At 45.0% G+C, this 20,887-nt stretch overlaps 2 protein-coding genes across 4 annotated transcripts in view; both read right to left on the bottom strand.

The window, feature by feature from the left end:
- The window catches only part of SLC16A12 (solute carrier family 16 member 12), an 83,963-nt gene that overhangs the window by 25,250 nt on the left and 37,826 nt on the right, over positions 1 to 20,887 (bottom strand). The gene's annotated exons all lie outside the window — the stretch shown is intronic.
- On the bottom strand, positions 9,787 to 10,923 carry LOC129332709 (putative nuclease HARBI1). Its single transcript, XM_054983936.1, has 2 exons — positions 10,657 to 10,923; positions 9,787 to 10,497 (listed from the first exon to the last, which is right to left on the bottom strand). Exons 1-2 carry the CDS (start codon positions 10,921 to 10,923, stop codon positions 9,787 to 9,789), a joined length of 978 nt encoding a protein of 325 aa, XP_054839911.1.

Here is a 20,887-nt window from a genome sequence, read left to right as displayed (position 1 = left end):
CTTGAGGCCAAAGGGAACTCTTTAGAGAAGATTGTCCCTATTCAGCCATTCAGGTCCAAAGACCTAAGTATGCCCCGTGGGATGTTGAATTTCCTATCTTGGGGGTCCCTGTCAGCCTGAAAAATAGAAATAAACCATAATTGTAGGGGGTCACATGTGGAGCTTGGCAAGGGGTATGACAGCTGTAGTAGAAGCCATAAGTCCGATGGCTCTGGTTCCAATGTGCTTTGTTTTGTTGGATCCAATGCAGTCAGTTCTGGCGGAGGTCTTGCCTCTGAATGAGAAGGAGATGGCCAGGGGCGTGGAGTTTTTGAGCCGCCCTGTTTTGGGTCAGAAAGCCCAGAGGCGCTGGACAAGGCAGATGGAGTAGCCTTAGCCGCTAAATCAGTGGCTGCCATAGCCCTTTGCCAAAGGGAGGCTTGTAGCCTACCCGCTCTCTCAGCTCTGGCCTTGGGTGTGAAGTCACGGCAATACTTGCATGCCTGGGTGTTGTGGGTTTCTCCAAGGCAATAGAGGCAGAGTGCCCATCAGAGCGGGTCATCTTGTGATCGCAAGAAACATAGCATTTGAAAAGCATTTTCTCAGACATTTTTCTTGATCTATCTCTTATGTTCTCTATTCACAGATGATGTTGAGCTGGAACCTCCTTACCCAATGGTGGCAAAAGAAGAAGTGAGGGTGTCTGGGGGCGCCCCACCCCTTAGGAGGCCATTTCGGTGGGAAGACGGCCACACATGTGCACTGAGAGGGGAGGGTGCCCCCTACTGGTTTTGAGCTTTAAAATTTCCAAAATTGGCAGGCCTGAACAACCGCGCAACCCATGTGGGACTGCACTGGAAGACCAACGGTGAACAATGAGATTTCTGAACTGGATGCTTCAAAAGCTATTTTGGGATGATGAAACCAGTGTATGGATAGGGCCCCAATCTATATCTTCTTGTAGGGGACAATCTCTGAAGTTGTGGGACTGAGTCATTCCAGGAGATCCAAAGATTGTTTGGAGGTACAGTCTTCCCTCTTCCTGCCTGTGTATTTCTCCTGGAGGCAGTTCACTTTGGAGCAGATGCTACATCAAACATCAGTATTGTAACTTACATTGTAACTTAGAAAGTGCACAAAAATGGGTATTAAAATGTGCACTACAAATTATGCCTAAAAAGATATTAAAATGTGCATAACACTGGTATGAAAAATGAACACAATACCTCCTCAATATAAGCTACAATTGTATGATAAATGGTGGAGTAAGCCTTATTCTGGTATGCAAAAGGCATGTAGCTGTTCCAGTTCCTTATTCACATATGCTTGTGCATTTATCCTGGGGCAGCCCACTTTGGAGCAGCAAGCACAGGTCTACCTGGAGGGCAGAGTCTCCTGATCGTCAGAGTGTATGATATGAGGTGGAGTAAGCTTCATTTTGCGGCGCAAAAGCATGTAGCTCTTTAAGATCCTTATTCATATCTCTTCCCAATAGAAGCTTCAGCAAGGCAACTGGGGTACAACTAGAGATGGGCATGATCCGCATTACGATCCAAAAAACCCCACGATAATGGTGATCGTGCGATCATGACTCAGCAGATCGTGATCGGCCATGGCCAACGATCCAGCATTCGGGAGGGGGGCTGGATCGGGGCTGGATCGTGCTCGGATCAGGAAACCACTCAGGCACCAGTAATCTATTCCCGGGGCAATGGAGCCAGGGGAATGCCTGAGCTGTGTTTCCCCTCCTTCTGTCGCCCTGGAAACCCGAATGGAAGCCCAGCTTTCCTTGATCAGCAGGGCTTCCTTCCAACCACGGAGCAGCAAAGCAGTCACCAGTTGGGAGAAGACACCCAGGGGAGGGAGGGGGAAGGGAGTGTTCTGTAGCCATGGGCACTCCAATCTCATCCCTGCAAACTCTGATAGGCAGCTCTGATGGCCAAACACAGATGGCCAAACACAAACACATATGCCGCCGGCATCACCCACTGTTCTTTTCTCACCAGCGCGCTCCCTTTTGGCCTGGCAGGCGGGCACATGGGGGATGCTGCTGGCAAGCGTCCAGACCCCCTGACCCCTGAGGGGAGGTGGCTTGTCGCCATCTCCCCATGCCCACCAGGCTCGGTGGCTGCCGCCAACACTCACCTTCCCACATAGCTGGGAATAGCAGTGCGCCCCGCTTTGGCCTCCATGATCCACGATCCAAGCATTGAGAACGGGAGATGATCGGTGTGGATCGTTTAGTCGGGATCATCACTGGCACCGATCCACAATCAGCTGGATCGGCAATTTATTTTGGATCGTGCCCATCTCTAGGTACAACTCCCTCCCTTTCTGCTTCTGCTTTTCTCCTGTGGGTACCCTACTTTGAAGCAGTTAACTCAAGATCTGGGCTTTGTAGCAGGACCCAGCATCGGTCTACTTAGAGGGCAGAGTCCTCTGAACATGGTGATATATGATATGTGCTCCTCCAAACTTTATTTTGAGGTATACAGCTTTTCAATTTTCTCCAATATTTGTGTTTGGATTTGTGAATAAGGAACTAGGGAGTATGAATAAGGAACCGGGAACTGGGAACCAACTTTAGCATCATTCTTGGAGCCTATATTATGTTTGTGCAGCATTGTCCTTGTACAGCCATTGTGGTTGGATTCCTTTGGTGCTAGATGTTTTTTCCACTCACACAAGACCAGTTGCCTCTCAAAGAGGTATCGAGTGCCTTGTACCAGAAGACCACCTCTGCAGTAGCAAACAGCATGGTATAAGCCAGGGGTGACCAAACTTGCTTAACGTAAGAGCCACACAGAATAAATATCAGATGCTTAAGAGCTGCAAGACATGATGCATTGAAGCGACTTCAGATGAAGAGGTGGATTTGGGGGAGAGTCCTGAAAGTGACATCACATGGAAAGAAAGAAGGAAGGAAGGAAAAAAGGAAAAGGAAGGGAAAGACATGGAAAGGAAGAAGGAAAGGAGGGAGGGAAAGGAAGGAAGAAAGGGAAGAAAGAGAGGGAAATAAACTGAACTAAAATAAAATGTATGGTCATGGCAACACTCAGACCTCTGGGAGCCGCACAATATGTCTACAAGAGCCACATGTGGTTCCCGAGCCACAGTTTGGCCACCCCTGGTATAAGCAGAAGCAGGACTACAGGAATGAAGCCTAAATTTCAGCCTACTCTACCACGTGGGATTGTTGTAAGGACAAAATGGGAAGAGGAACCATATAAGGGGAGGAAGAACAGGAGAAAAATTCAATCGAATTGTTATAGGCCGTTTTCCCACTGTCTTATTTTGCCGGAATGCTAGCGCCAATGTGCCGCGTTTTGCACTTCAGTTCACATATTTCTGTGATCATTCCGTGGTTGTGCCGCAAAATCTCTACCCAAATTCCGCATTTACTCGTTCCGCTTTTTCCTCCCCTTCCACGGGTTTGTCCCGCCTCTTCCCCCTGTTATCTGAACACATGAGACGCGGGTTTTTTTGTTATTGCGCAAAATAGGTGCTAAAGGTGTTTTCTGGCCACTCCCACTTTTCTTGAGTCAACTCTCCCAGCCACTTAAGTTACCCATTATAACAGCCATGAAATTTATTTTTTAAAAAAATGATTTGGGACAGTTTAGCGCTATTGCAATATCCTGGTATTTGGTCACAATTTCCTTTTTCCCCCGACATTTTCTTTTCATAAGGGCTCTTCTTGTCGATCACTTCCTATTGATCACTCCCTCTCATACAAAAGCTTTTTCCTTCATATGAAAAAGAATCATTTCAGTGCAGGGGCGCAAAGAAATTATTTTTCCTTGTGTGCGGAACATTCGCTTTCTGTGTTACACAAAAAGCGAATGTCCCGAACACAAGGAAAAATAATTTCTTTGCGCTCCCGCACTGAAATGATTCTTTTTCATATGAAGGAGTAAGCTTTTCTATGAGAGAGAGTGATCCATAGGAAGTGATCGATATGAGGAGCCCTTGTGCAATTTTTTTTGTTTCATATTATAAGGGTATTTCGGCAGCACGCTCTATTGATGATTTGTTACTAAAAAATTGCTGGTACTGACAGCAATAAAGTCTCAACAAGGCACCTCTTGACAGCACGTCTTTTTTACTGTATGAAAAGGGGACTCTTTTTGGGAACTTACTGTCAAGGGACATGATTTTCCTTCTTAAATAATTAATTATTACTCAAGCCGACGGGATTTTTCTTCCTTTCATTAAGCGGGAAAGTAACGTTCGATGCCACCTAGTGCGCATGCCTGTGCAAATATGATAGCGAGTGGTTGCTTCATTCAAATAAAAATTTTGGCGCGCAGTTTGAAAATCCTGTCTCGACGGTCACACAACCGGGGAGACAGTGCTTTTGTGAGGACAGCGGAGGGTGAGTTACAAAGAGATGTCTGCTCTGGGGAAGGCAGTTGGGGGCAGGGGTGCCTCATGGAAAGAGAAGGAGATTCTGGACCTACTGGATTGTTGGGGAGAGGAAAAAATCCAGGAAGCGTTGAAAAGCTCACACCGAAACTTTGACTGTTTTGCTAAAGTGGCCGAAGAGATGGCCCGGAGGGGTCATAATCGCTCCGCCCTAGAGTGCCGCAGTAAAACCAAGACCATGAGGTTGGAATATAAAAGGGTGGTGGCCCATAATAATCGGTCTGGGAATGCTCCTGCCACCTGCCCATATTACAGGGAGTTGGACAGAATACTCCGTGGTGATGCAAGCGTCAGGCCCAAGAGGGTGTCTCGCAGCATCATTTTGCAGGTCATGGAGGAGCCAAGGATGAGGACATTCGAGCCACAGGAAGGTTCGGAAGAGTTGTTCTCACATGAGTACATGGGGATGCACCCTGCACGTCTCGCCACATCAACTCCACTCTTGATGGGTAGGTAATGATGTTTTCTGAATTGAACTTTGATGAGTGTGTCAGTACTAGCTGAGCGAGTCTCAACAGGTGTGGGGGGGAAATTAATAATCAATTTGTGCTTCGTCTTCCAAAGAAGGTAATGAAAACAGAGAACATGAAGCATCAGACAAGGATCAGGATCTGGATGCCACAATTGATGGCCTGGATGAGCATGGTGAGCATACTCTACAATTTTGTGAGGCTGTCTATCATGGCGTTTTTAAAGGGGACAGCAGGTCAATGTGCACTCACCAATGTTCAAAACTCAGTGGATTCTCTAAACATGCTTTTTGGAAAGAAATACAAGGGAGACACAAACCAGGACACAGTCCCAGGTTGGGTGACACTGTTATTGTGTGAGCACCCACCGCTTTGTGGTGGCAGTCCACACACGGCTCCTATTTGAGATCCTCTAAATTACTGGGCAATGTTCCATGAAGTGTGTTTGAGAAATCCATTGACAGAAAGAGACATGTTTCAGGTTCTGGAGAAAATGACAACGCAGAAGACGTGGAAACTATTCAGGCTGAAAAGGAGAATGAACCTCCGATGCGCAGTCCTTCTAGAGAAGAGCAACAAGGTACTATGCACACTTCTATGGGCAGACGCATACAGGTGCTTCACCTCTTATCCTGCCCAACTGTGTGTTCCTAAAGGCTTGTGATTTTACCGTCCATCTCAACTCATCTCAGGTTTCGCACAATTTGGCAATGCTACTTTTGTCTTGACAATACAAATTTCACTTGATTTCTGACATTATTTCCCACACCAAGAAAACACCCGCTGTGGTGGTGGAGGAAACAAGAGCTATAGAGAACTGTGAACGGTCCAGGGTCTCACAGCTGTCTCGCTGTGGAGGATTGAATACTCAAACCTGGCTTTCCTCTTTACAGTGCCGTTCTCTATGCCACCCCACCAAAATGGATTGATGTTCATCTTGTTTTCCATTCAAACTAGAATTACAACTTGCGCATCATGTGTGGTGTGCCTCTAGATCCATTATGCGCTTTCTTTTTCCAATCATGTTTTGACTCTTGTTTTTTAACCTTTATTTTCAGAGACACCTTCCAGGCCACTTGCCGAGCAGTCACCAGGAACACGGTTGGGGAACCTGAGAACCAGGAGTCGGAGAACCACGGGACTGTACTGCGTCGCCGATAAAATGATGTTTCACTCCTCCAAGCAGCATACCATGGAGCTTGAGGAGAGACGTAGGGAACAGCAAGAAGCTAGAGACTGGCACCAGGAGTTCATGGATGAGAGTAGACAGCAGCGGCTTCTTTTCCAGGAGGCACTGAGTAAAAATTTTGACATTTTGCACAACGCTGTCAGCGCACTACATACCATTGGAGAGGCGCTGCTTGTGAGGCAGCGAGACCATAACCTCAGCAATGTTCCCAACAATCCTCCAGCAATCTCCTCTCAGCAAGAGAGGACAAGCCAACCAAAAAGGTCCTGTGTTGGGCGGGCCAGGGACAGGCTCACTATGTAGTGTGCTAGATAAACCAACATGTCCTTTATTGTACTTTTCCACTGTTGACTACGATGCTTTTCAGGGAACAAATAAGAAATAAAACACATTTGAAGAAACCAAACAAGAAAACTTTTATTTTAACAGTAACCATTTACACAACTTGCCCAAACTAGAAAAACCATTGTGAATGTGGAATGTAAAATCAACATCCCTGTGATCCGGTGTCCTTTGTGCTGGATTGTGTTTGAGTGCTGGCGGTTTGCCTTCCCCGTTCTGCCCTCTCGAGTAGCCTCAACCGCCGGCCATACCTTGCCATCTTCTTTTCTATGATGCTGAGTCGCGATTCAAACCTGTTAACTGTGGAGATAAAGTTGAAATTTTGGGTTTTTTTCTAAAATTGGGAAATTGGGTTTGAACAAAGAAGGGGAACACTGTAAGATGCTGCCATGGAATGGGGCAAGTGAAGTTGTACAAATCCTGTTCCATATCTGCTGCCAAACCAGGCTATATAATTTGCTGTCGTGTGTGGTTGTCAACACAGCAGCAATGTAAATTGATTGAATTTTTTCTCATTCGGTTTGGGGCACACTGAGCATTGTCAAGCAAAGGTTAATAATGGAAAGCTGCATGGGAATTGGCCGTGTAAGTCTGTGTTAGCAAATTCAAAAGGAGTCCAGTAGAACCTTTAAGACTGACCAAGTTCATTGTAGCATAAGCTTTCGAGAATCAAGTTCTCCACGTCAGATGCATGATACAGAGACTGGTCAAATATAGAAGAGGGGGGGAGGGGAAGAGGAGAGAGAAGAGGCAATTGGTGGGGGGAGGGGGAGGGTGCAACCAAACCATTCCTTTGCTAGAATATGTGCTGTATGTAGTATATGTAGCATAGTACACATACAGTATATATATCTCCATGGAAAGCTTAGAGTGATACTCACAGCTACGCATCACTCGTTGCTCCATGCAGGTAAGGGTGGCGCAGACATCATCATGGGTTTTAGTTGAAGTTCCACTTGAAGGGACTTTCTGGCTACTTGTGGCTTCAGCCACATCTGTGCTTGAAGCTCCTGGAGACCCGTTGTCATCCTCTGTGGATACAGAAACAGGATTTTGATAGCAAAATTTTGCCCTTTTCAGGTTTGTCACAGTTCCTGCAATCATTTTCAATTCAATAGTCTAACTATCAGTGTTGCTGTTTTTCAGGTTGTTTGCACTTTTCAAGTCATTAAACCCAAACTAACACTCCTACTGCTGTTCCCAATGACAGGTCTTCAAGAAATCAATAATTGTCCAGAGTGTGCCTTTTCCTGAGCCAAAAAAAGTCAGCGGGTTGGCAAGGAACAGTGCTGCAGGCCTGCATCGGCGCTGCATTCCTGCACGCACCTGTAGCTGCACTCGCCATATTATGGTGAAGTCCAGGGAACTGCGCATTGAGTCAAGTCAATCTACAGACCACAAGACTGCTTGGGCATGATGGTTTGAGGGTCATTTGTGGGGGGCAACAATGCTAGGCTCTCATTTAACTTACAGCGTCCCTGAGAGCATTAAGCCCCTGTTATAAGAGGGCCCCAAAACAGAGTGACAACAGCAGTCATGACTGATCATAATGAAATTTTCGAAAAATATTCTAATTTTTTGAAAGGATGGTGGTGTTGGGGTGAAAGTTTGGTCTTTCCTGACTCAGCAGTAGCAGCAAATCACAGAGTATTTTTTTTCAAATGACACAGGAGGGTTCCAAATCACAATATGAATTGGAGGAAGCCAAGCCTATCCTCAGATTCCCTCTCCATCTGTGCTCGAGCAATACATACAAGGGAAACAACAAAAAAGGGAGGGCTGAGATACATACCGTTGCTTGCCGCTGGAACCCCCGATTCTTCCACCTCCTCCCGATTCGGATCAATGCCCTCCTCATGAACCGGGCCTGCTTCCTCCTCAGGTTGACGTTCAGCCTCCCTTTCTTCTCTTGGCCTTGCTCTTCCACGCAGGGTGGCTGAAAAATTAAAGTTTCTTTCATTGACACGCATTGCAGTTATCGGTCACAGGGATTTGTCACAACTGTGTCACAAAACAGTGCTGTCCTGGGATCAGACTCTGCCGTCCCTTAGACAGAAACATGTCATGGGTGGGGGGTTTGTGCACGAACAGAAAAAAGGGCCGAGGCACCTTTTCAGTCCAGTTCACGCCGCCTGATGGACCAGATAGTAAGGCATTCTCTCCACTGCAGTCAGTGGCGAATGGGGGGGATGGGAAATTTAGCCACTTACAAGCATGTCTTCGGTCCTCCCAACGCGGACGTCCAGCACTCTCCCAGAGCCGCATCATGGTTGCGAAGTGCGGTGGCCTCCCACTCAGACGAGGAATCCCCTGCCACGCCTCTAGAGAGTCAAAAAAAGAGGCCTTGACCCTTTTAAACTTCGAGCGGCATTGCTCCGACGTCCGTGGATATCCCTGCTGGGTCATCTTTCGGGAGGCACCCAAAAAAGTGGCCCGTGTGGGCAGATGGGTGCTGTTCATGAGGCGTTCCACTTTACCCGACTGCAGCAGCAGCGACAGGAGCGTCTCCACCTCCTCATCTTTCCAAAATGCTCCTGGTCTTCTTGCCGCCATTTCTGCCCCGTGAAAATCGCTATACCATTGAACTGAATAAACGGTACCGCGCCTTTTTTTTTTTTTAAAGGGGCACGTGTTTTGCAAGACTGGGGCTGCTTTAGAATTATTGATAATGGATGACATGTGGAAATCCACGTTGCACAATCACCACCTAAATCATTCTTGTTTTTTTGGGGGGGGGGGGGAATTCAATTAAACTTTATTAATGCTTCATCCGCGAGCTGCGTTTCTTCCATGGCATGAGGTGTTGAATTTCTGCAGCTTATGGCGGGAAAACAATGCAATTCCTATGCGGTGCACGCAAACAGCGCAGAGACTTTGAATCATTTGTTCTGTCGTCCATTTTGACAACATGTGTATTTGGGAATGAGTTGGCAACCACAAATGACACGTTACATTAAGGCTTGGAAATTTTTTTTACAATAATGTGCACAGCCATGTCTCCAGATAACACTGCGCCCACCTCCCACCGCTATCTTGGAAAAAGAGAAACCAGCGTTCGGCGTTCACTGTCACGGCACTGTCTAAAACTTTTTTGCAAATAAACATTTCTTTGATTTTTTTTTCCTGCAGATGCCCATTCACTTAAGCAATCACACCACATCTCACCTTTGTTGTATGCCCTTGTCTGGTCTACATGCCAAGCATCCCACACACCCATTTGACATCCCAGAACCATAGATTAAAAAGGGCAAAGCACCTTCTCAAATGACATCAACAAAAAGTTTATTAGTGTTGCACATTTACAAGGGAAGCTTGTGAGACTGGCAAACAGGGATGGCGGGGTAAGAGGAAAACATGCTCGGATTCATTACATGGAAACGATCATTGCCTTGCATTTGCAAACATGAATGTGGCCAGAGCCTCCCTAACAACCTTTCCCTCCTCTAGGTGACTTCTGTCTGGTTCTAGACCTGCCTCCTCCTCCTGTGGCACCAAAACAGGATTGGGATCTCCCATGTGACATAGCGAGTTGTGTCCATGCTCCTCACAAATGTTATGAAGGATGGTACAGGCTGTCACCACAGCCACCACGTTCTCCTCCCTGCAATTGAGACGGGTGGCCAAACACCTCCATCTCGATTTCAAACGTCCAAAACATCTCTCCACCACGTTCCTGGACCGGCACAGTGCTCTATCAAAATGCTTGTGGGCATTGGTCTCTCCGTGGGTGCCATAAGGCTTCATCAACCAGCGGCGAAGTGGATAGGCACCATCTGATATTATTACTGGTGGGACCGCGACACCTCCCAATTGCAGACTTGGATTCCCTGGAATAAATGTGCCTGCATCCATGGCCGCGCAAATTGCTGAATTCTTGAAGACAAAGGCGTCGTGGTTCTTACCACTCCACCCAATTTCCACGTCGATAAAACGTCCACGGTGGTCTACTGTGCCTTGCAGGAGTATCGAAGAAAATTTTTTCCTGTTCCCATACTGCTCCGGGCTACCACCAGGAGCACATATGGGAATATGGGTCCCGTCTATGGCTCCAACACAATGAGGGAAGCCCATTGCTGCAAAGCCATCCATAATCTGTAAGAAAGAGAAGATGGGGAGCACTATTAGATGAAGCTAAAACTGACTCGTGGAAGCACGGTTTTGGTCTGCCATCAACTGTAATCAAACGAAATAATGGTATATCACTGTTCGATGCATTGTCATTATAAAAAAAAGGGGGAGTGATATACTCACCGCGCCAACTTCGCCTCCCAGGGAGATGGTCTTCGAGAGCAGCTCAGTCTCTAGAGCATAGCACACTTCCAGGACAGCAGAACACACGGTGGCAAGACCAATGCCAAACTGGTCTTTCGCCTGCCTATAGCAGCTGCCCGTGGCCAGGCACCAGATTGCTACCGCCACCCTTTTCTCTACTGATACGGGTTGTCGGAAGGATGTTTCTTGGCGTTCAAGACGTGGTCTGAGGATACGGACTATGTGCTCAAAAGTTTCCCGTGTCATCCGAAAACACTCCAACCAGTCTTGCTCTTCCCAGCAGCGAAGCACAATTCTTTCCCACCAATCCTGGCTTTTTTCGGTGACCCATTTTTTTCGGGGAACATACCCTTCGGCCAAACAAAACCACTGTTCTATCATGCATTGTCTCCTTTTGATGGCAAGCCTCTGCCTTTGCTTCTGCCTGCGAGAGAGGGCATCTCTGAGTCGGATGTAGTCTGTTCTGTGGTGCATGATCCATCTGAGGTATGCCAGATGAAGCTGAAGATTTGTTTGAATTAAGCTGAAGACTAATCTGGCCAACGAAAGGAATACAGCGACATGGGATGCCATGGCTAAACATCCACCAACACAATTCCAAGAAAAGAAAGCACTGTCCAAAGCAACTCAGAAGCCACTTATCGGTTCAAATTCGCCCGCCTTATTGATCAACCAATAGAATAAGGGAAAACGTGGTGGCAAAGAAAGCAACCAATTGTGTGCGTGCAGGGTGGAGTCAACAGCAATGAAGTCTACTGATACTTTGGTATATCGCTATTGAGCCGCAGACCAAAAAAAAAAAGGGGGGCGTGTGCTGCGTCTTGTGATTGATGACGCTGCAGAGCCCTTGGAAAGAAATGGCGCTTTTTACCAGGCGCGTGAGAACAGTGGAAACCGAGAGGGGATCGGATTATTCGCGGTTATGTGAACACTTTGTGGAAATAGCGGCATCCGGTGAAGCGGGATGTGGGCGGAAAAATAAGGCAGTGTGAAAACGGCCATACTGTGCATTTATCATAATTGTTTTAACTTTTTTTGTAAACCATTTCGAGTGTTTGTTCTTTGAGCTATAAATCAGGGAACAGCTTCTAAAATAAATGTAATCTGGGGTCAAGATTTTTAACCAATCTAACCACGATTGTTGACTCAAATGTTTTTTCCTTTTCCACATTTCTGTTACATGTTTAGTTATTTGTTCAACTTTCAGTAATAAGTTTTTAGATAATGAAAGGTTCAATAATAACATCTTAAACTCTTTACAATGTTTATCCAGCACTTAACTAAATGGGATTCTCAAGATGATCAACACCAATTGTTATTCCTTAGAGATTCCACAGCTGGTTCAAGTAGAACATTTAAAGTCGCCTACCACGCCATTTATAAAGTGATGGCCATTCCCAGTGCTCACAACAAAACTGCATTTGCTATGGGATAGGAACAGTCAAGTCTCCCAGCAGGCAAAGCTTCTGTAACAGGTGCCTGGCTGACATCACCCACTGCAAGTTTCCCCACAACTATGTACCTAAGCTAGCAAACTTTATCTGTTGAACTCCTGCCTAGCATGCAGCTATTACAATCTCTGGATTCTTTTCCAAAGACAACTCTAAAGCTAAATCAATACCTTATGTTGATGATCAAATCTCCCGTTTGCAGGTACGTGCCTAAAAATGACCAAGTTCAGACATCCACGCTGAATCTGGCAAGCACACAGGTAATATCAGCTTCACCTCTGAAGTTGGGGAAACAGAGAGCAGGGCGAATCCTTACCACCATGTATGTATTGTTTAACTGTTCCACGCTATTGCAGAGGGGTTTTTTTATTTGCAAGGTTGAATATTATACCTTCTATGGTATTAGAAGGAAGGTTTATGAATAGGCCTTATTCTAAAAGAATCTGCCCTTGCGATCTTAATAGGATTGATACACTACTATATTAAGCCACTTATTACTGATCACTCACCCATCTACACCTCAGAAACACGGTTTTATTTTCCAAGAGAAAATGATTCTGAGATTGCTTTGGCGGTAGCAAAATTTGTCTCCATCTTTCTATCCCTTGCATGCAAAAAATGAGGAAAAAAGAACTTTTTACTGTTCAAGATTTGTTAATCTATGAGCTTCTAAGGGAATAAAAGGAAAATATGGAATAGGTTTACCATTGCCGCGGTCAGGATGAGGGATCCCTTGCCACTAGCAGGTGTTTCCCACCACAACTCAGCTGAGTGGCGGGGGGAAATGGTGGGAAAGGGGGATGTCAGCAGCGTCCTTTCACACTGAAATCACTCCCCATGTGTCCAGAAGTGACATCAGAACATTGCAGGGGACGCTCTAGAATTTGGACAAAACTCCTTAGAGTTTTGCCCCAATACCAGAGTGTCTTCAGCATACCCAGGTGACATGCTGACATCACTTCTTGGCATATGGGAGTGGCAGTGCATCCCCAGCAATGTGATGACATCAACGGTGAGCCCCCACCCCCTCCAGGTTGCCAGGGAGGACCTGGTATGGAAGGAGGTCTATGGGAGAATAGTATGTTCAACGGGTGTGGTTAGTTGGGGCTCAAGCACTGGCTCTGTTTGGCTCACCACTGTCTGCCTTGAACAGCTTTCAAACACATTTGAGGCTGCATGGTTAACTGTGAAGTTTCACTTTAATTTCCTGCTGCCTTGCAAGCACTTTTGTATCTGTACAGTAGGTGAAATTAATTCTTCCCCAAGCTCATGGATGGTCAGGTAATTAAATGACACAGAGAGGGTACTACAACTCCCATAAGGCTTGGTGAAATGTGCATACACAGAATAACTTCAATGACGCAGGCTGAAATAAAAACACAAGTTTTACATATAATTGTAGATTGATTTCTCACTGGTTATTTATGCAAGTATTATTTATATGCCAGGCAGCAGCAGTCAGTGGATGAGGGGAGTAAATGTGGACTCCCACCTCTTTATGCATGAAATACAGCTAATTGCACGGTACTTTAGCATTTGCATATGTGAAAAGTAACTCAACAGTCTTGAATGGTTCATGAGCAGCTGATATGTCCAAAGAAAAACTGGTTTTCTGTTTGAGACTGACAAACAGAACGTGAACCAAGTAGGTGGGTATTAGAGCATCCATATTATTGACAAGATTCTGTTCTTTTAATGCCTCATGAGACTTAAAAAACAACATGTAATCATTATCCAAGGCCCAGCTGTTAAACACTACATGATGACTGGTCAAGAGATCTTAATGTGTAGAAATGGACAGTTTAAAGTCTTCATGTGTGGATGTAAATTAAGGTTGTGCCACTGAGCAGCAGGGCCAGATCGAGGGGGGCAGGGGGGTAGTCTGCCCCTGGTGCCACTAGGGAGGGGGCGCTGGAAGCAGCTGCCAGCTGCTGGGAGTGTCCAGGCGGCAGCTCAGGCAGCCTCCCAGCCCCTTGTGCTGCCTTTTGCCTGCCCCACAGGACAGGGGGAGGCCAGCCTGCCGCATGCCCCCTGTCCTGCGGGGCAGGCAAAAGGCAGCGCAGGGGGCTGCGAAGCCACCCGTGCCATTCACCTGCCCCGCAGGACAGGGGGCAGCCAGCCACCCCGTCCTGCAGGGAGGTGAATGGCGCGGGCAGCTTCCCAGCCCCGCACGCTGCCTCTGCCGGTGCACTATGTGGGTGTCACACTCTGCCCTGCGTGATGACATCACAAAAGTGATGTCATCACATGGTGCCGGGACTGCATGCCCTCTGAGCGCAAGGGGTCAGACTATGGTTGCCCTGGATGCCGGCAAGCCTAGTTCCAGCCCTGCTGAGCAGCAGTGGGAGATAGAGCTTGGGTGGATGGGTGGGTGGGATGTTGCCTACTATAGTGGGCAACCTGGCAAGCCCAAAATAACATCATGAGATAAATAGCATCCCATTAAGTCTCTATTAAAGGGATAGGACATTTTCCAGGCCTGTTGGCAATCCTAGCTGAAGCACTAACATAAAATATTACAATTCTGCTTTTTCCCAAGATTTGGGAAACAGGACATTTTAAAGCTTTTTTTTAGTATTGATTTATTTACTGCATATATACCTCACCTTTCTTCCAAACGGGGACCCAAAACTCCTTACATCATTCCTCTTGCCTCCATTTTGTCCTCACAACAACCCTGGGAGGTAGGTTAGACTGGGTGTTACTGGCCCAAGATCACTCAGCAATCTTCCATGGCAGGGTAGGAATCTGAACCCGGTTCTTGCAGATCCTACTCTGACATCCTTCATTTCCTTGTTCCTTACTAACCCCTACTCATTCAATATTTCTGCCATCCCACTCACAAATTGTAAGAGCTTTTCTCTTGATGGAGGATTGGGACCCCAGCATTCTCTTGCACACAATCAAGAATGGAAGGATCAGTCGCCCCTCCCCTTACTTTTCCTTTGGTAACCATGACTATGTCAAGTGTGGTATGGGTACAGAAATCAGATTCCAGTATTGAAAATACAGGAGACTAATAAATGAATAAAAAGAATATACATGGTCTGTTAAAGCAACGCAAAAAGTATTTACCAGGAGAAAAAGTAGCACCCCCAAAGTGCACCTAAGCCTTGCCAAAATATTCAGATTTTGGCATAAATAGAAATGTCCCATCAAAATACATCGCGCAGACACCAGAAAGGCACATTTGTGCCTTTTGTAACCAGAGCGCAGAGTACATGAGCAATTAGGTATCTCTTGCTGCACCATCGTAATGGGTGAACGCATGGCAGTTTTGCACTTTGTAACCTTTTCTTGGCTTATAGCCACTCAAGCATTAAAGTGCACTGGCCTCATAATAGGTTCACAAGAATCTGACGAGGGGAAAGGAAGCAGAAATTCTGCCTATGTGTCAGAAAGGCTGGAGGCCCACAATGTTTGCCTTAAACTGGAGTCACACTTCAGTGAACAGGTTCCCAAGTTAATAGCTTAGGTCTTAACTGGGCCAGTAAATAACCATATAATTATTCTGACAGCGGCTCAAAAACAGGTGGCCAGATAGGAAACAGCTGCCTCTTCGCAGCACTTCTCTGCATCTGTCTAGGCAGCACAGCAAAGGCTGGTCTCCTACAAGGAATCCCTTCAACTCCTAAGGCAGTAGTCTTTCAGATTACGATCTGAGGGACCATGCAGTTTCTTGAATGGTTCTCTAGGACTGCATCTACATATTGATACTGTACTATAATTGCACTGTAGCAATCTTTCATACTTAGAGTAGCTTGTCTACATAGGAAAATCCAGTTGCAAATGATGGCTATAGCACAATGATAGCATATCTAGGGTTGTCAGGCCAAGCCTGGTGAGTTCTGGTTGCACAGAGAAGGGGGCAAGAGTACATCATTTCCAGATAAAACCCAGACATGACAGAGAGTAAGTCTATGGTTTTACCATAGAGTTTCCAGTGATTCCTAGAGCTACCCTGTGTCACATCCAGGTTTTACTTGGATGTGTTGTGGCAACCGTGGTGAAGTTGCTGTTTTTATTTCACTGGGCAAGTATTCTGCCGGGGAAGAGTAGAGAACAAGTGTGAAAAATGGGAGGCCTGGCAAGCCTAATAATATCCAATGCTAAAAGGTAACAAATCAAATCACATCAAATTTATTATGGTCCTAGACCAGCAAGGAGGTTACAAGGATAAAAGTAGAGCATACAGTTTAAAAGGTACATCAATATAGTGATAAATTACATTGCCTTACATTACCTCAAAAAGTTTAAAATTTAGAATTTAGTATATCATAAAACCATATACAAGACTATGCTTAATTAGTAATGAACAATCTCCTGTTCTTCATTGCCATCCAGCCAAATTTGGCAACCTTATATGCTATGTCCTGGGATCTATCCGAGAGCATTTTTGAAAGGAGAAAATCTCTATGTCTTCCCAGATGGGCAGAAAGTATAGGCTTTATGTAATCTTCTTGTAACTGCATGTATATCTTACAGTCAAAGATGACATGCGATAGCAACCAAACGGAAAGACCAATCTCCACCAACTACAGAACTTTGGTTTACAAAAATTTGTAAACACCTAATAATGGAAAAGGTAACTGATAATCTTCACCAGACGGAATGTCACTTTTCAGGATCAAACTTCTGGGAAAAATGGTTCCCATTCTACGAATATATAGAAGCAAAAGAACTGCAACCTCCTTCTCCACACCTCTCTTCTTTGATGTATTAATGTCGAAACACTGTGTTAATATTTTATGAGTGAAATGTATTATATTGGATTGTTGTTTAATTGTTATAGTTCAAAATTGAATAAAAATATATTTTTTTAAAAAAAAGATGACACGATTCTATTTTCCCATCACCACAGGGACACAAACGTTCTTCTAGTGGCACTCTTTTGTATCTACCTTCAAGTACAGCAGAGGGCAAAATGTCCCCATCGCATTAATGTGAAGGTTCTCCTGTGTTCATGATTTGCCCGATTATAAAGATAAGGCATAGGAGTTAGACTAATCATGGGGTTAGCATCAAATAGTAACTTTTTGGTTCTATTTAAGGTATTTCCTCTCGACCTCTATTATTCTCTGCTTAATAACCTTTTTGGCTTGATCATAACCTATACTGAGCAGTAATTGCTGCAATAAGCCATATGAGATTAGTTTGCTATCTATCTTTCTAGCCCAGGATGCAGTGCAAAGATCAGTTAGCATTCAATTGATAAGTCCTTTGGGGAAAAAATTAACCTTAACCAATGAAGTACTTTCGCAATCCATAATTCGGCCTCCACTGCTATCAGGCCTGAGTCCAGTCGAATTGTAGCATTTGTGGTACAAGAGGGTACCCGGAAGATACCTCTCAAGAATTTTGATTGTGTTATTTCCATCGAGGTACTCTTGGATTTAATACTAAGCAAAGCTCCATACATTAGTTGAGCTAGTGATTTTGCAGAGAATAGTCTAAGCGCAGCTGTCAGGCATCTACCTCCCTTTGTCCAGAAATTTTTTTGGATCACTCCAGCAGACCATTGAGAACTCGAGGCAACATGGATGATATGCGCATTACTCAACCCAGTCGTCTGGAAGACCACACCCAAATACTCAAAGCATTGTACTTTCTCTATGCGGACTGAGTTCAGGTTCCATGAATGAGTTCCGAGTCTCTGAGCCACGACCATTATCTTTGTTTTTGCATAGTTAAGCTCTATAGTGTTATCCTGGCAATATTGCATAGGTGAGCACGTAGCTCTCTCAGTCCTATAGGAGTCCTGGAGAGTATGACCAGGCCCGGTGCATCCATGGAGGCAGTGCCAGCAGCCACCTTGAGCGCTGAACTGTGAAGGAGGTGCTGTGCCGGCCCCCAAAGACTCCCCCCCCAACCCAGAAGCAGCCTGCAGCCCCACTTGCCTCTCCACTCCTTCTCCGCTGCTGCCTGCCTTGGCTCAGCTCTCAGTGAGCCGGGTGCCCAGGCAGCATGGCAGCAAGCGGGGAAGCGGGCCGCCTCCCTACCCCTTCGCCACTGCTACCCACCTCAGGTGAGGGGGATGCTCCTGCACAATGTGCGCATGTGCATGGGGCAAGGGGCACAAGTAGGTATCTCACCTCAGGCGCCAGAAACCCTGGCACCAGCCCTGAGAATGACTGCATCATCTGCATAAAGGAGCACAGGGATATGTCTGTTTCCAACTTTCAGGAGATGGAAATCTGGATTGTTTAAATAGGATACCATATCATTAATATATAAATTGAAAAGAAGGGGGGGCAGTATACATTCCTCTCTGACTCCCTGCCTTACTTCTATCGAACTTGAAAGGTGACCTTGGGGGACTGTATCTAACTTGTATAGTGTTATTTTCATGTTGGGCTTGGATCAGATATAATAAGCGTCTTTCTATTGATGTAGATTTTAATTTTTCCCATAGGGTGGATCTAGAAATTGAATCAAATGCTGATTTTAAGTGAACTGCTGTGAACACTTTAATGCACGATATAAGTGCTAAGTATTGTTACCGATACTACCTTCTCCCCTATATTCGGCCAGAGTGCAGGGAGGTTTTTTTTAATTCAAGCATTTTTTTTTATTTGTGCAAAGCACAAAAAAATAAAGAAAAAACCAATGGTGGCAACTGTATACATAAGATTCTATAAAAGGTCTCCAGGTATCTAAAAATAAGTCCATACATAATTGTCTATATGCGATACATTCAAATGATAAACTTATAAAGTCGCTCAATCCAATGAATTATGGGCAGTGGGCATTTCTCTTTCCAGTGCTGTAGTGCAAGTCCTTTTGCAGCTGTAAGGACACAGTCAGCCATTTCTGCTGACCATCAGTTAGGTTCCATGAGATTGGCAAATAGTTTAAAAGTATATAAACATCCTCAAGAATAAATGTGTATTCTAATACAAAATTAATATGAGTAATAACTTCCTCGCAAAATGACCAAATAACCTTTTTAATTCAAGCATGAGAATGCTTTGAAACAAATGATGTATACCCTAAATATATTCTGAGAAGGTACGGTGCAATGAGAGAAGCGCACTATGTTACCAAAACCTAAGACAAAATTCTCTGATCAGGATACTAATAACAGCTTTTCTCCTGTGTGTTCCTGCCCATTCTTTAAGACCATTAACCCTATTGTGTCTTCCACCATTGTCAGAGATGAAGTACGTGACTCAAGATGCAGGACTTTTTATGATGGAACCCCAAATTTGAAATACCCTCCCCCAGAGGCCTTCCTAACATCAGATCTTATGTCTTCTGTTGCTGAGTGAAAACTTTAGTGGTTCCCCAGACTTTTCTCTATGATTCTTGCTTAAGGTTGCTAGGTCCCTTTACACTCCCGGAGGGAGCAGGAGGCTTAATCTCATATGCAGGCAAAGTGTGGGCATGCTCCTGGCGCCAATATGATGACATCACTCCTGGGAAGATCTAAGAGGGCTCTGCTACCTTTAAAAGTTGCTTGCAAGGGACAAGTGTTCTGCTAGGTTGGATTTAAATACAATGCCGGCAGGACAGAAGAACTTGAGACCTTGCATATGCCTGGCACTGCGTTTAAATTGGGCCTTCCATCACTATGCTTGCATTGTTAGCCCACTGGAAATCTGTAGTCCAAAAAGGTAGGATTGTCAACAGGCCTGGAGAAAAACTTCCTATCCATTTATTAGAGGCTTCATGTGTGGAAATGGGTAGCTGAAGCTTTTCATGGCATGGAAGTAAGTAACAGCACCTGATAAACAATATCCCGATGAACCTCTATTGAAGGTATAAGACATTATTTTTCTACAAGCAGTTGGCAACCATACAAGTAGGCCCTTACTTCATTGTCCTACACATTAAAATTGACCCATGCAAATGATTCAACTAAATGAATGTGGTTTTTAAATCACAATCTTTGGTTGTTTTAGTTGATTAGTTGTTCATTATTAACACTTGCAGTTTTTATTAATTACCGTTATTGTTACTCTCCTATCAATATTACAACACTCTAGTGAGACTATGGAGACCAGGTCTCTCTCCCAGTCTCCTTGTTTGTTGCCCATATGGCCCACTGACGGCAGGTGGTAGGAATATTTTTTAATGGCACCATGCTAGCAATATGACAACTTCTGGCAAATGCCCAGAAGTGATGTCACATCACTGGCATGACATCAATGCAATGGACAAAAATCTATGATAAAATCTAGAGCATTCCACACCAGACCAGTGACGTGACTTCACTTTATGCCAGTGCAGCATCATTTTCCCATGCCCCATCATTTTCCCATGCCCCCTCTTCTGCTGGTTGCCAGCCATTGCAGGTGACCCCAGGTGAGAAACACCGTGTCTGGTTTCAATTCTGATTTCTGTGCTGTTCTTAAAGTTATCAGAACTCCCTCAACGCTTTGGATCTGGAATCTTACACATGTGAGACTTCAGTTGCACATGAAAATAATTTGTTGTTGTTTTTAAGGCTATTTGAAGATCTAATTTCATTAAGGTTGACTTGAAAGCATACCTTGATAATCTTTAAACATTTAAACATCTTTAAATGTTTGTGTTAGTTAAGAAAATGACCTATAGCAAGAGGTTTTCCTGAGTGAAGTTAATCTGGATATTAGCTTGAGAGCTGTGAAACATTAACTAGCTTTGGTGAGCAACAGATTGAAGAGAAAGTATAGTTGGACATTCTTTAAAAAGAAGGGTGACCACTGGCTTTTCCTAGTTGATTTCTGTACTTTAAATCCTTTCTGGCAGGCACAAATTCAAGGGACCACAGTGATGAT

This window comes from Eublepharis macularius, chromosome 6 (assembly GCF_028583425.1).
Source record: "Eublepharis macularius isolate TG4126 chromosome 6, MPM_Emac_v1.0, whole genome shotgun sequence".
NCBI classification, from domain to species: Eukaryota; Metazoa; Chordata; class Lepidosauria; order Squamata; family Eublepharidae; genus Eublepharis; species Eublepharis macularius.
Note: the sequence above shows the minus strand (reverse complement) of the source record. Positions and strands in the feature narration are given on the sequence as shown.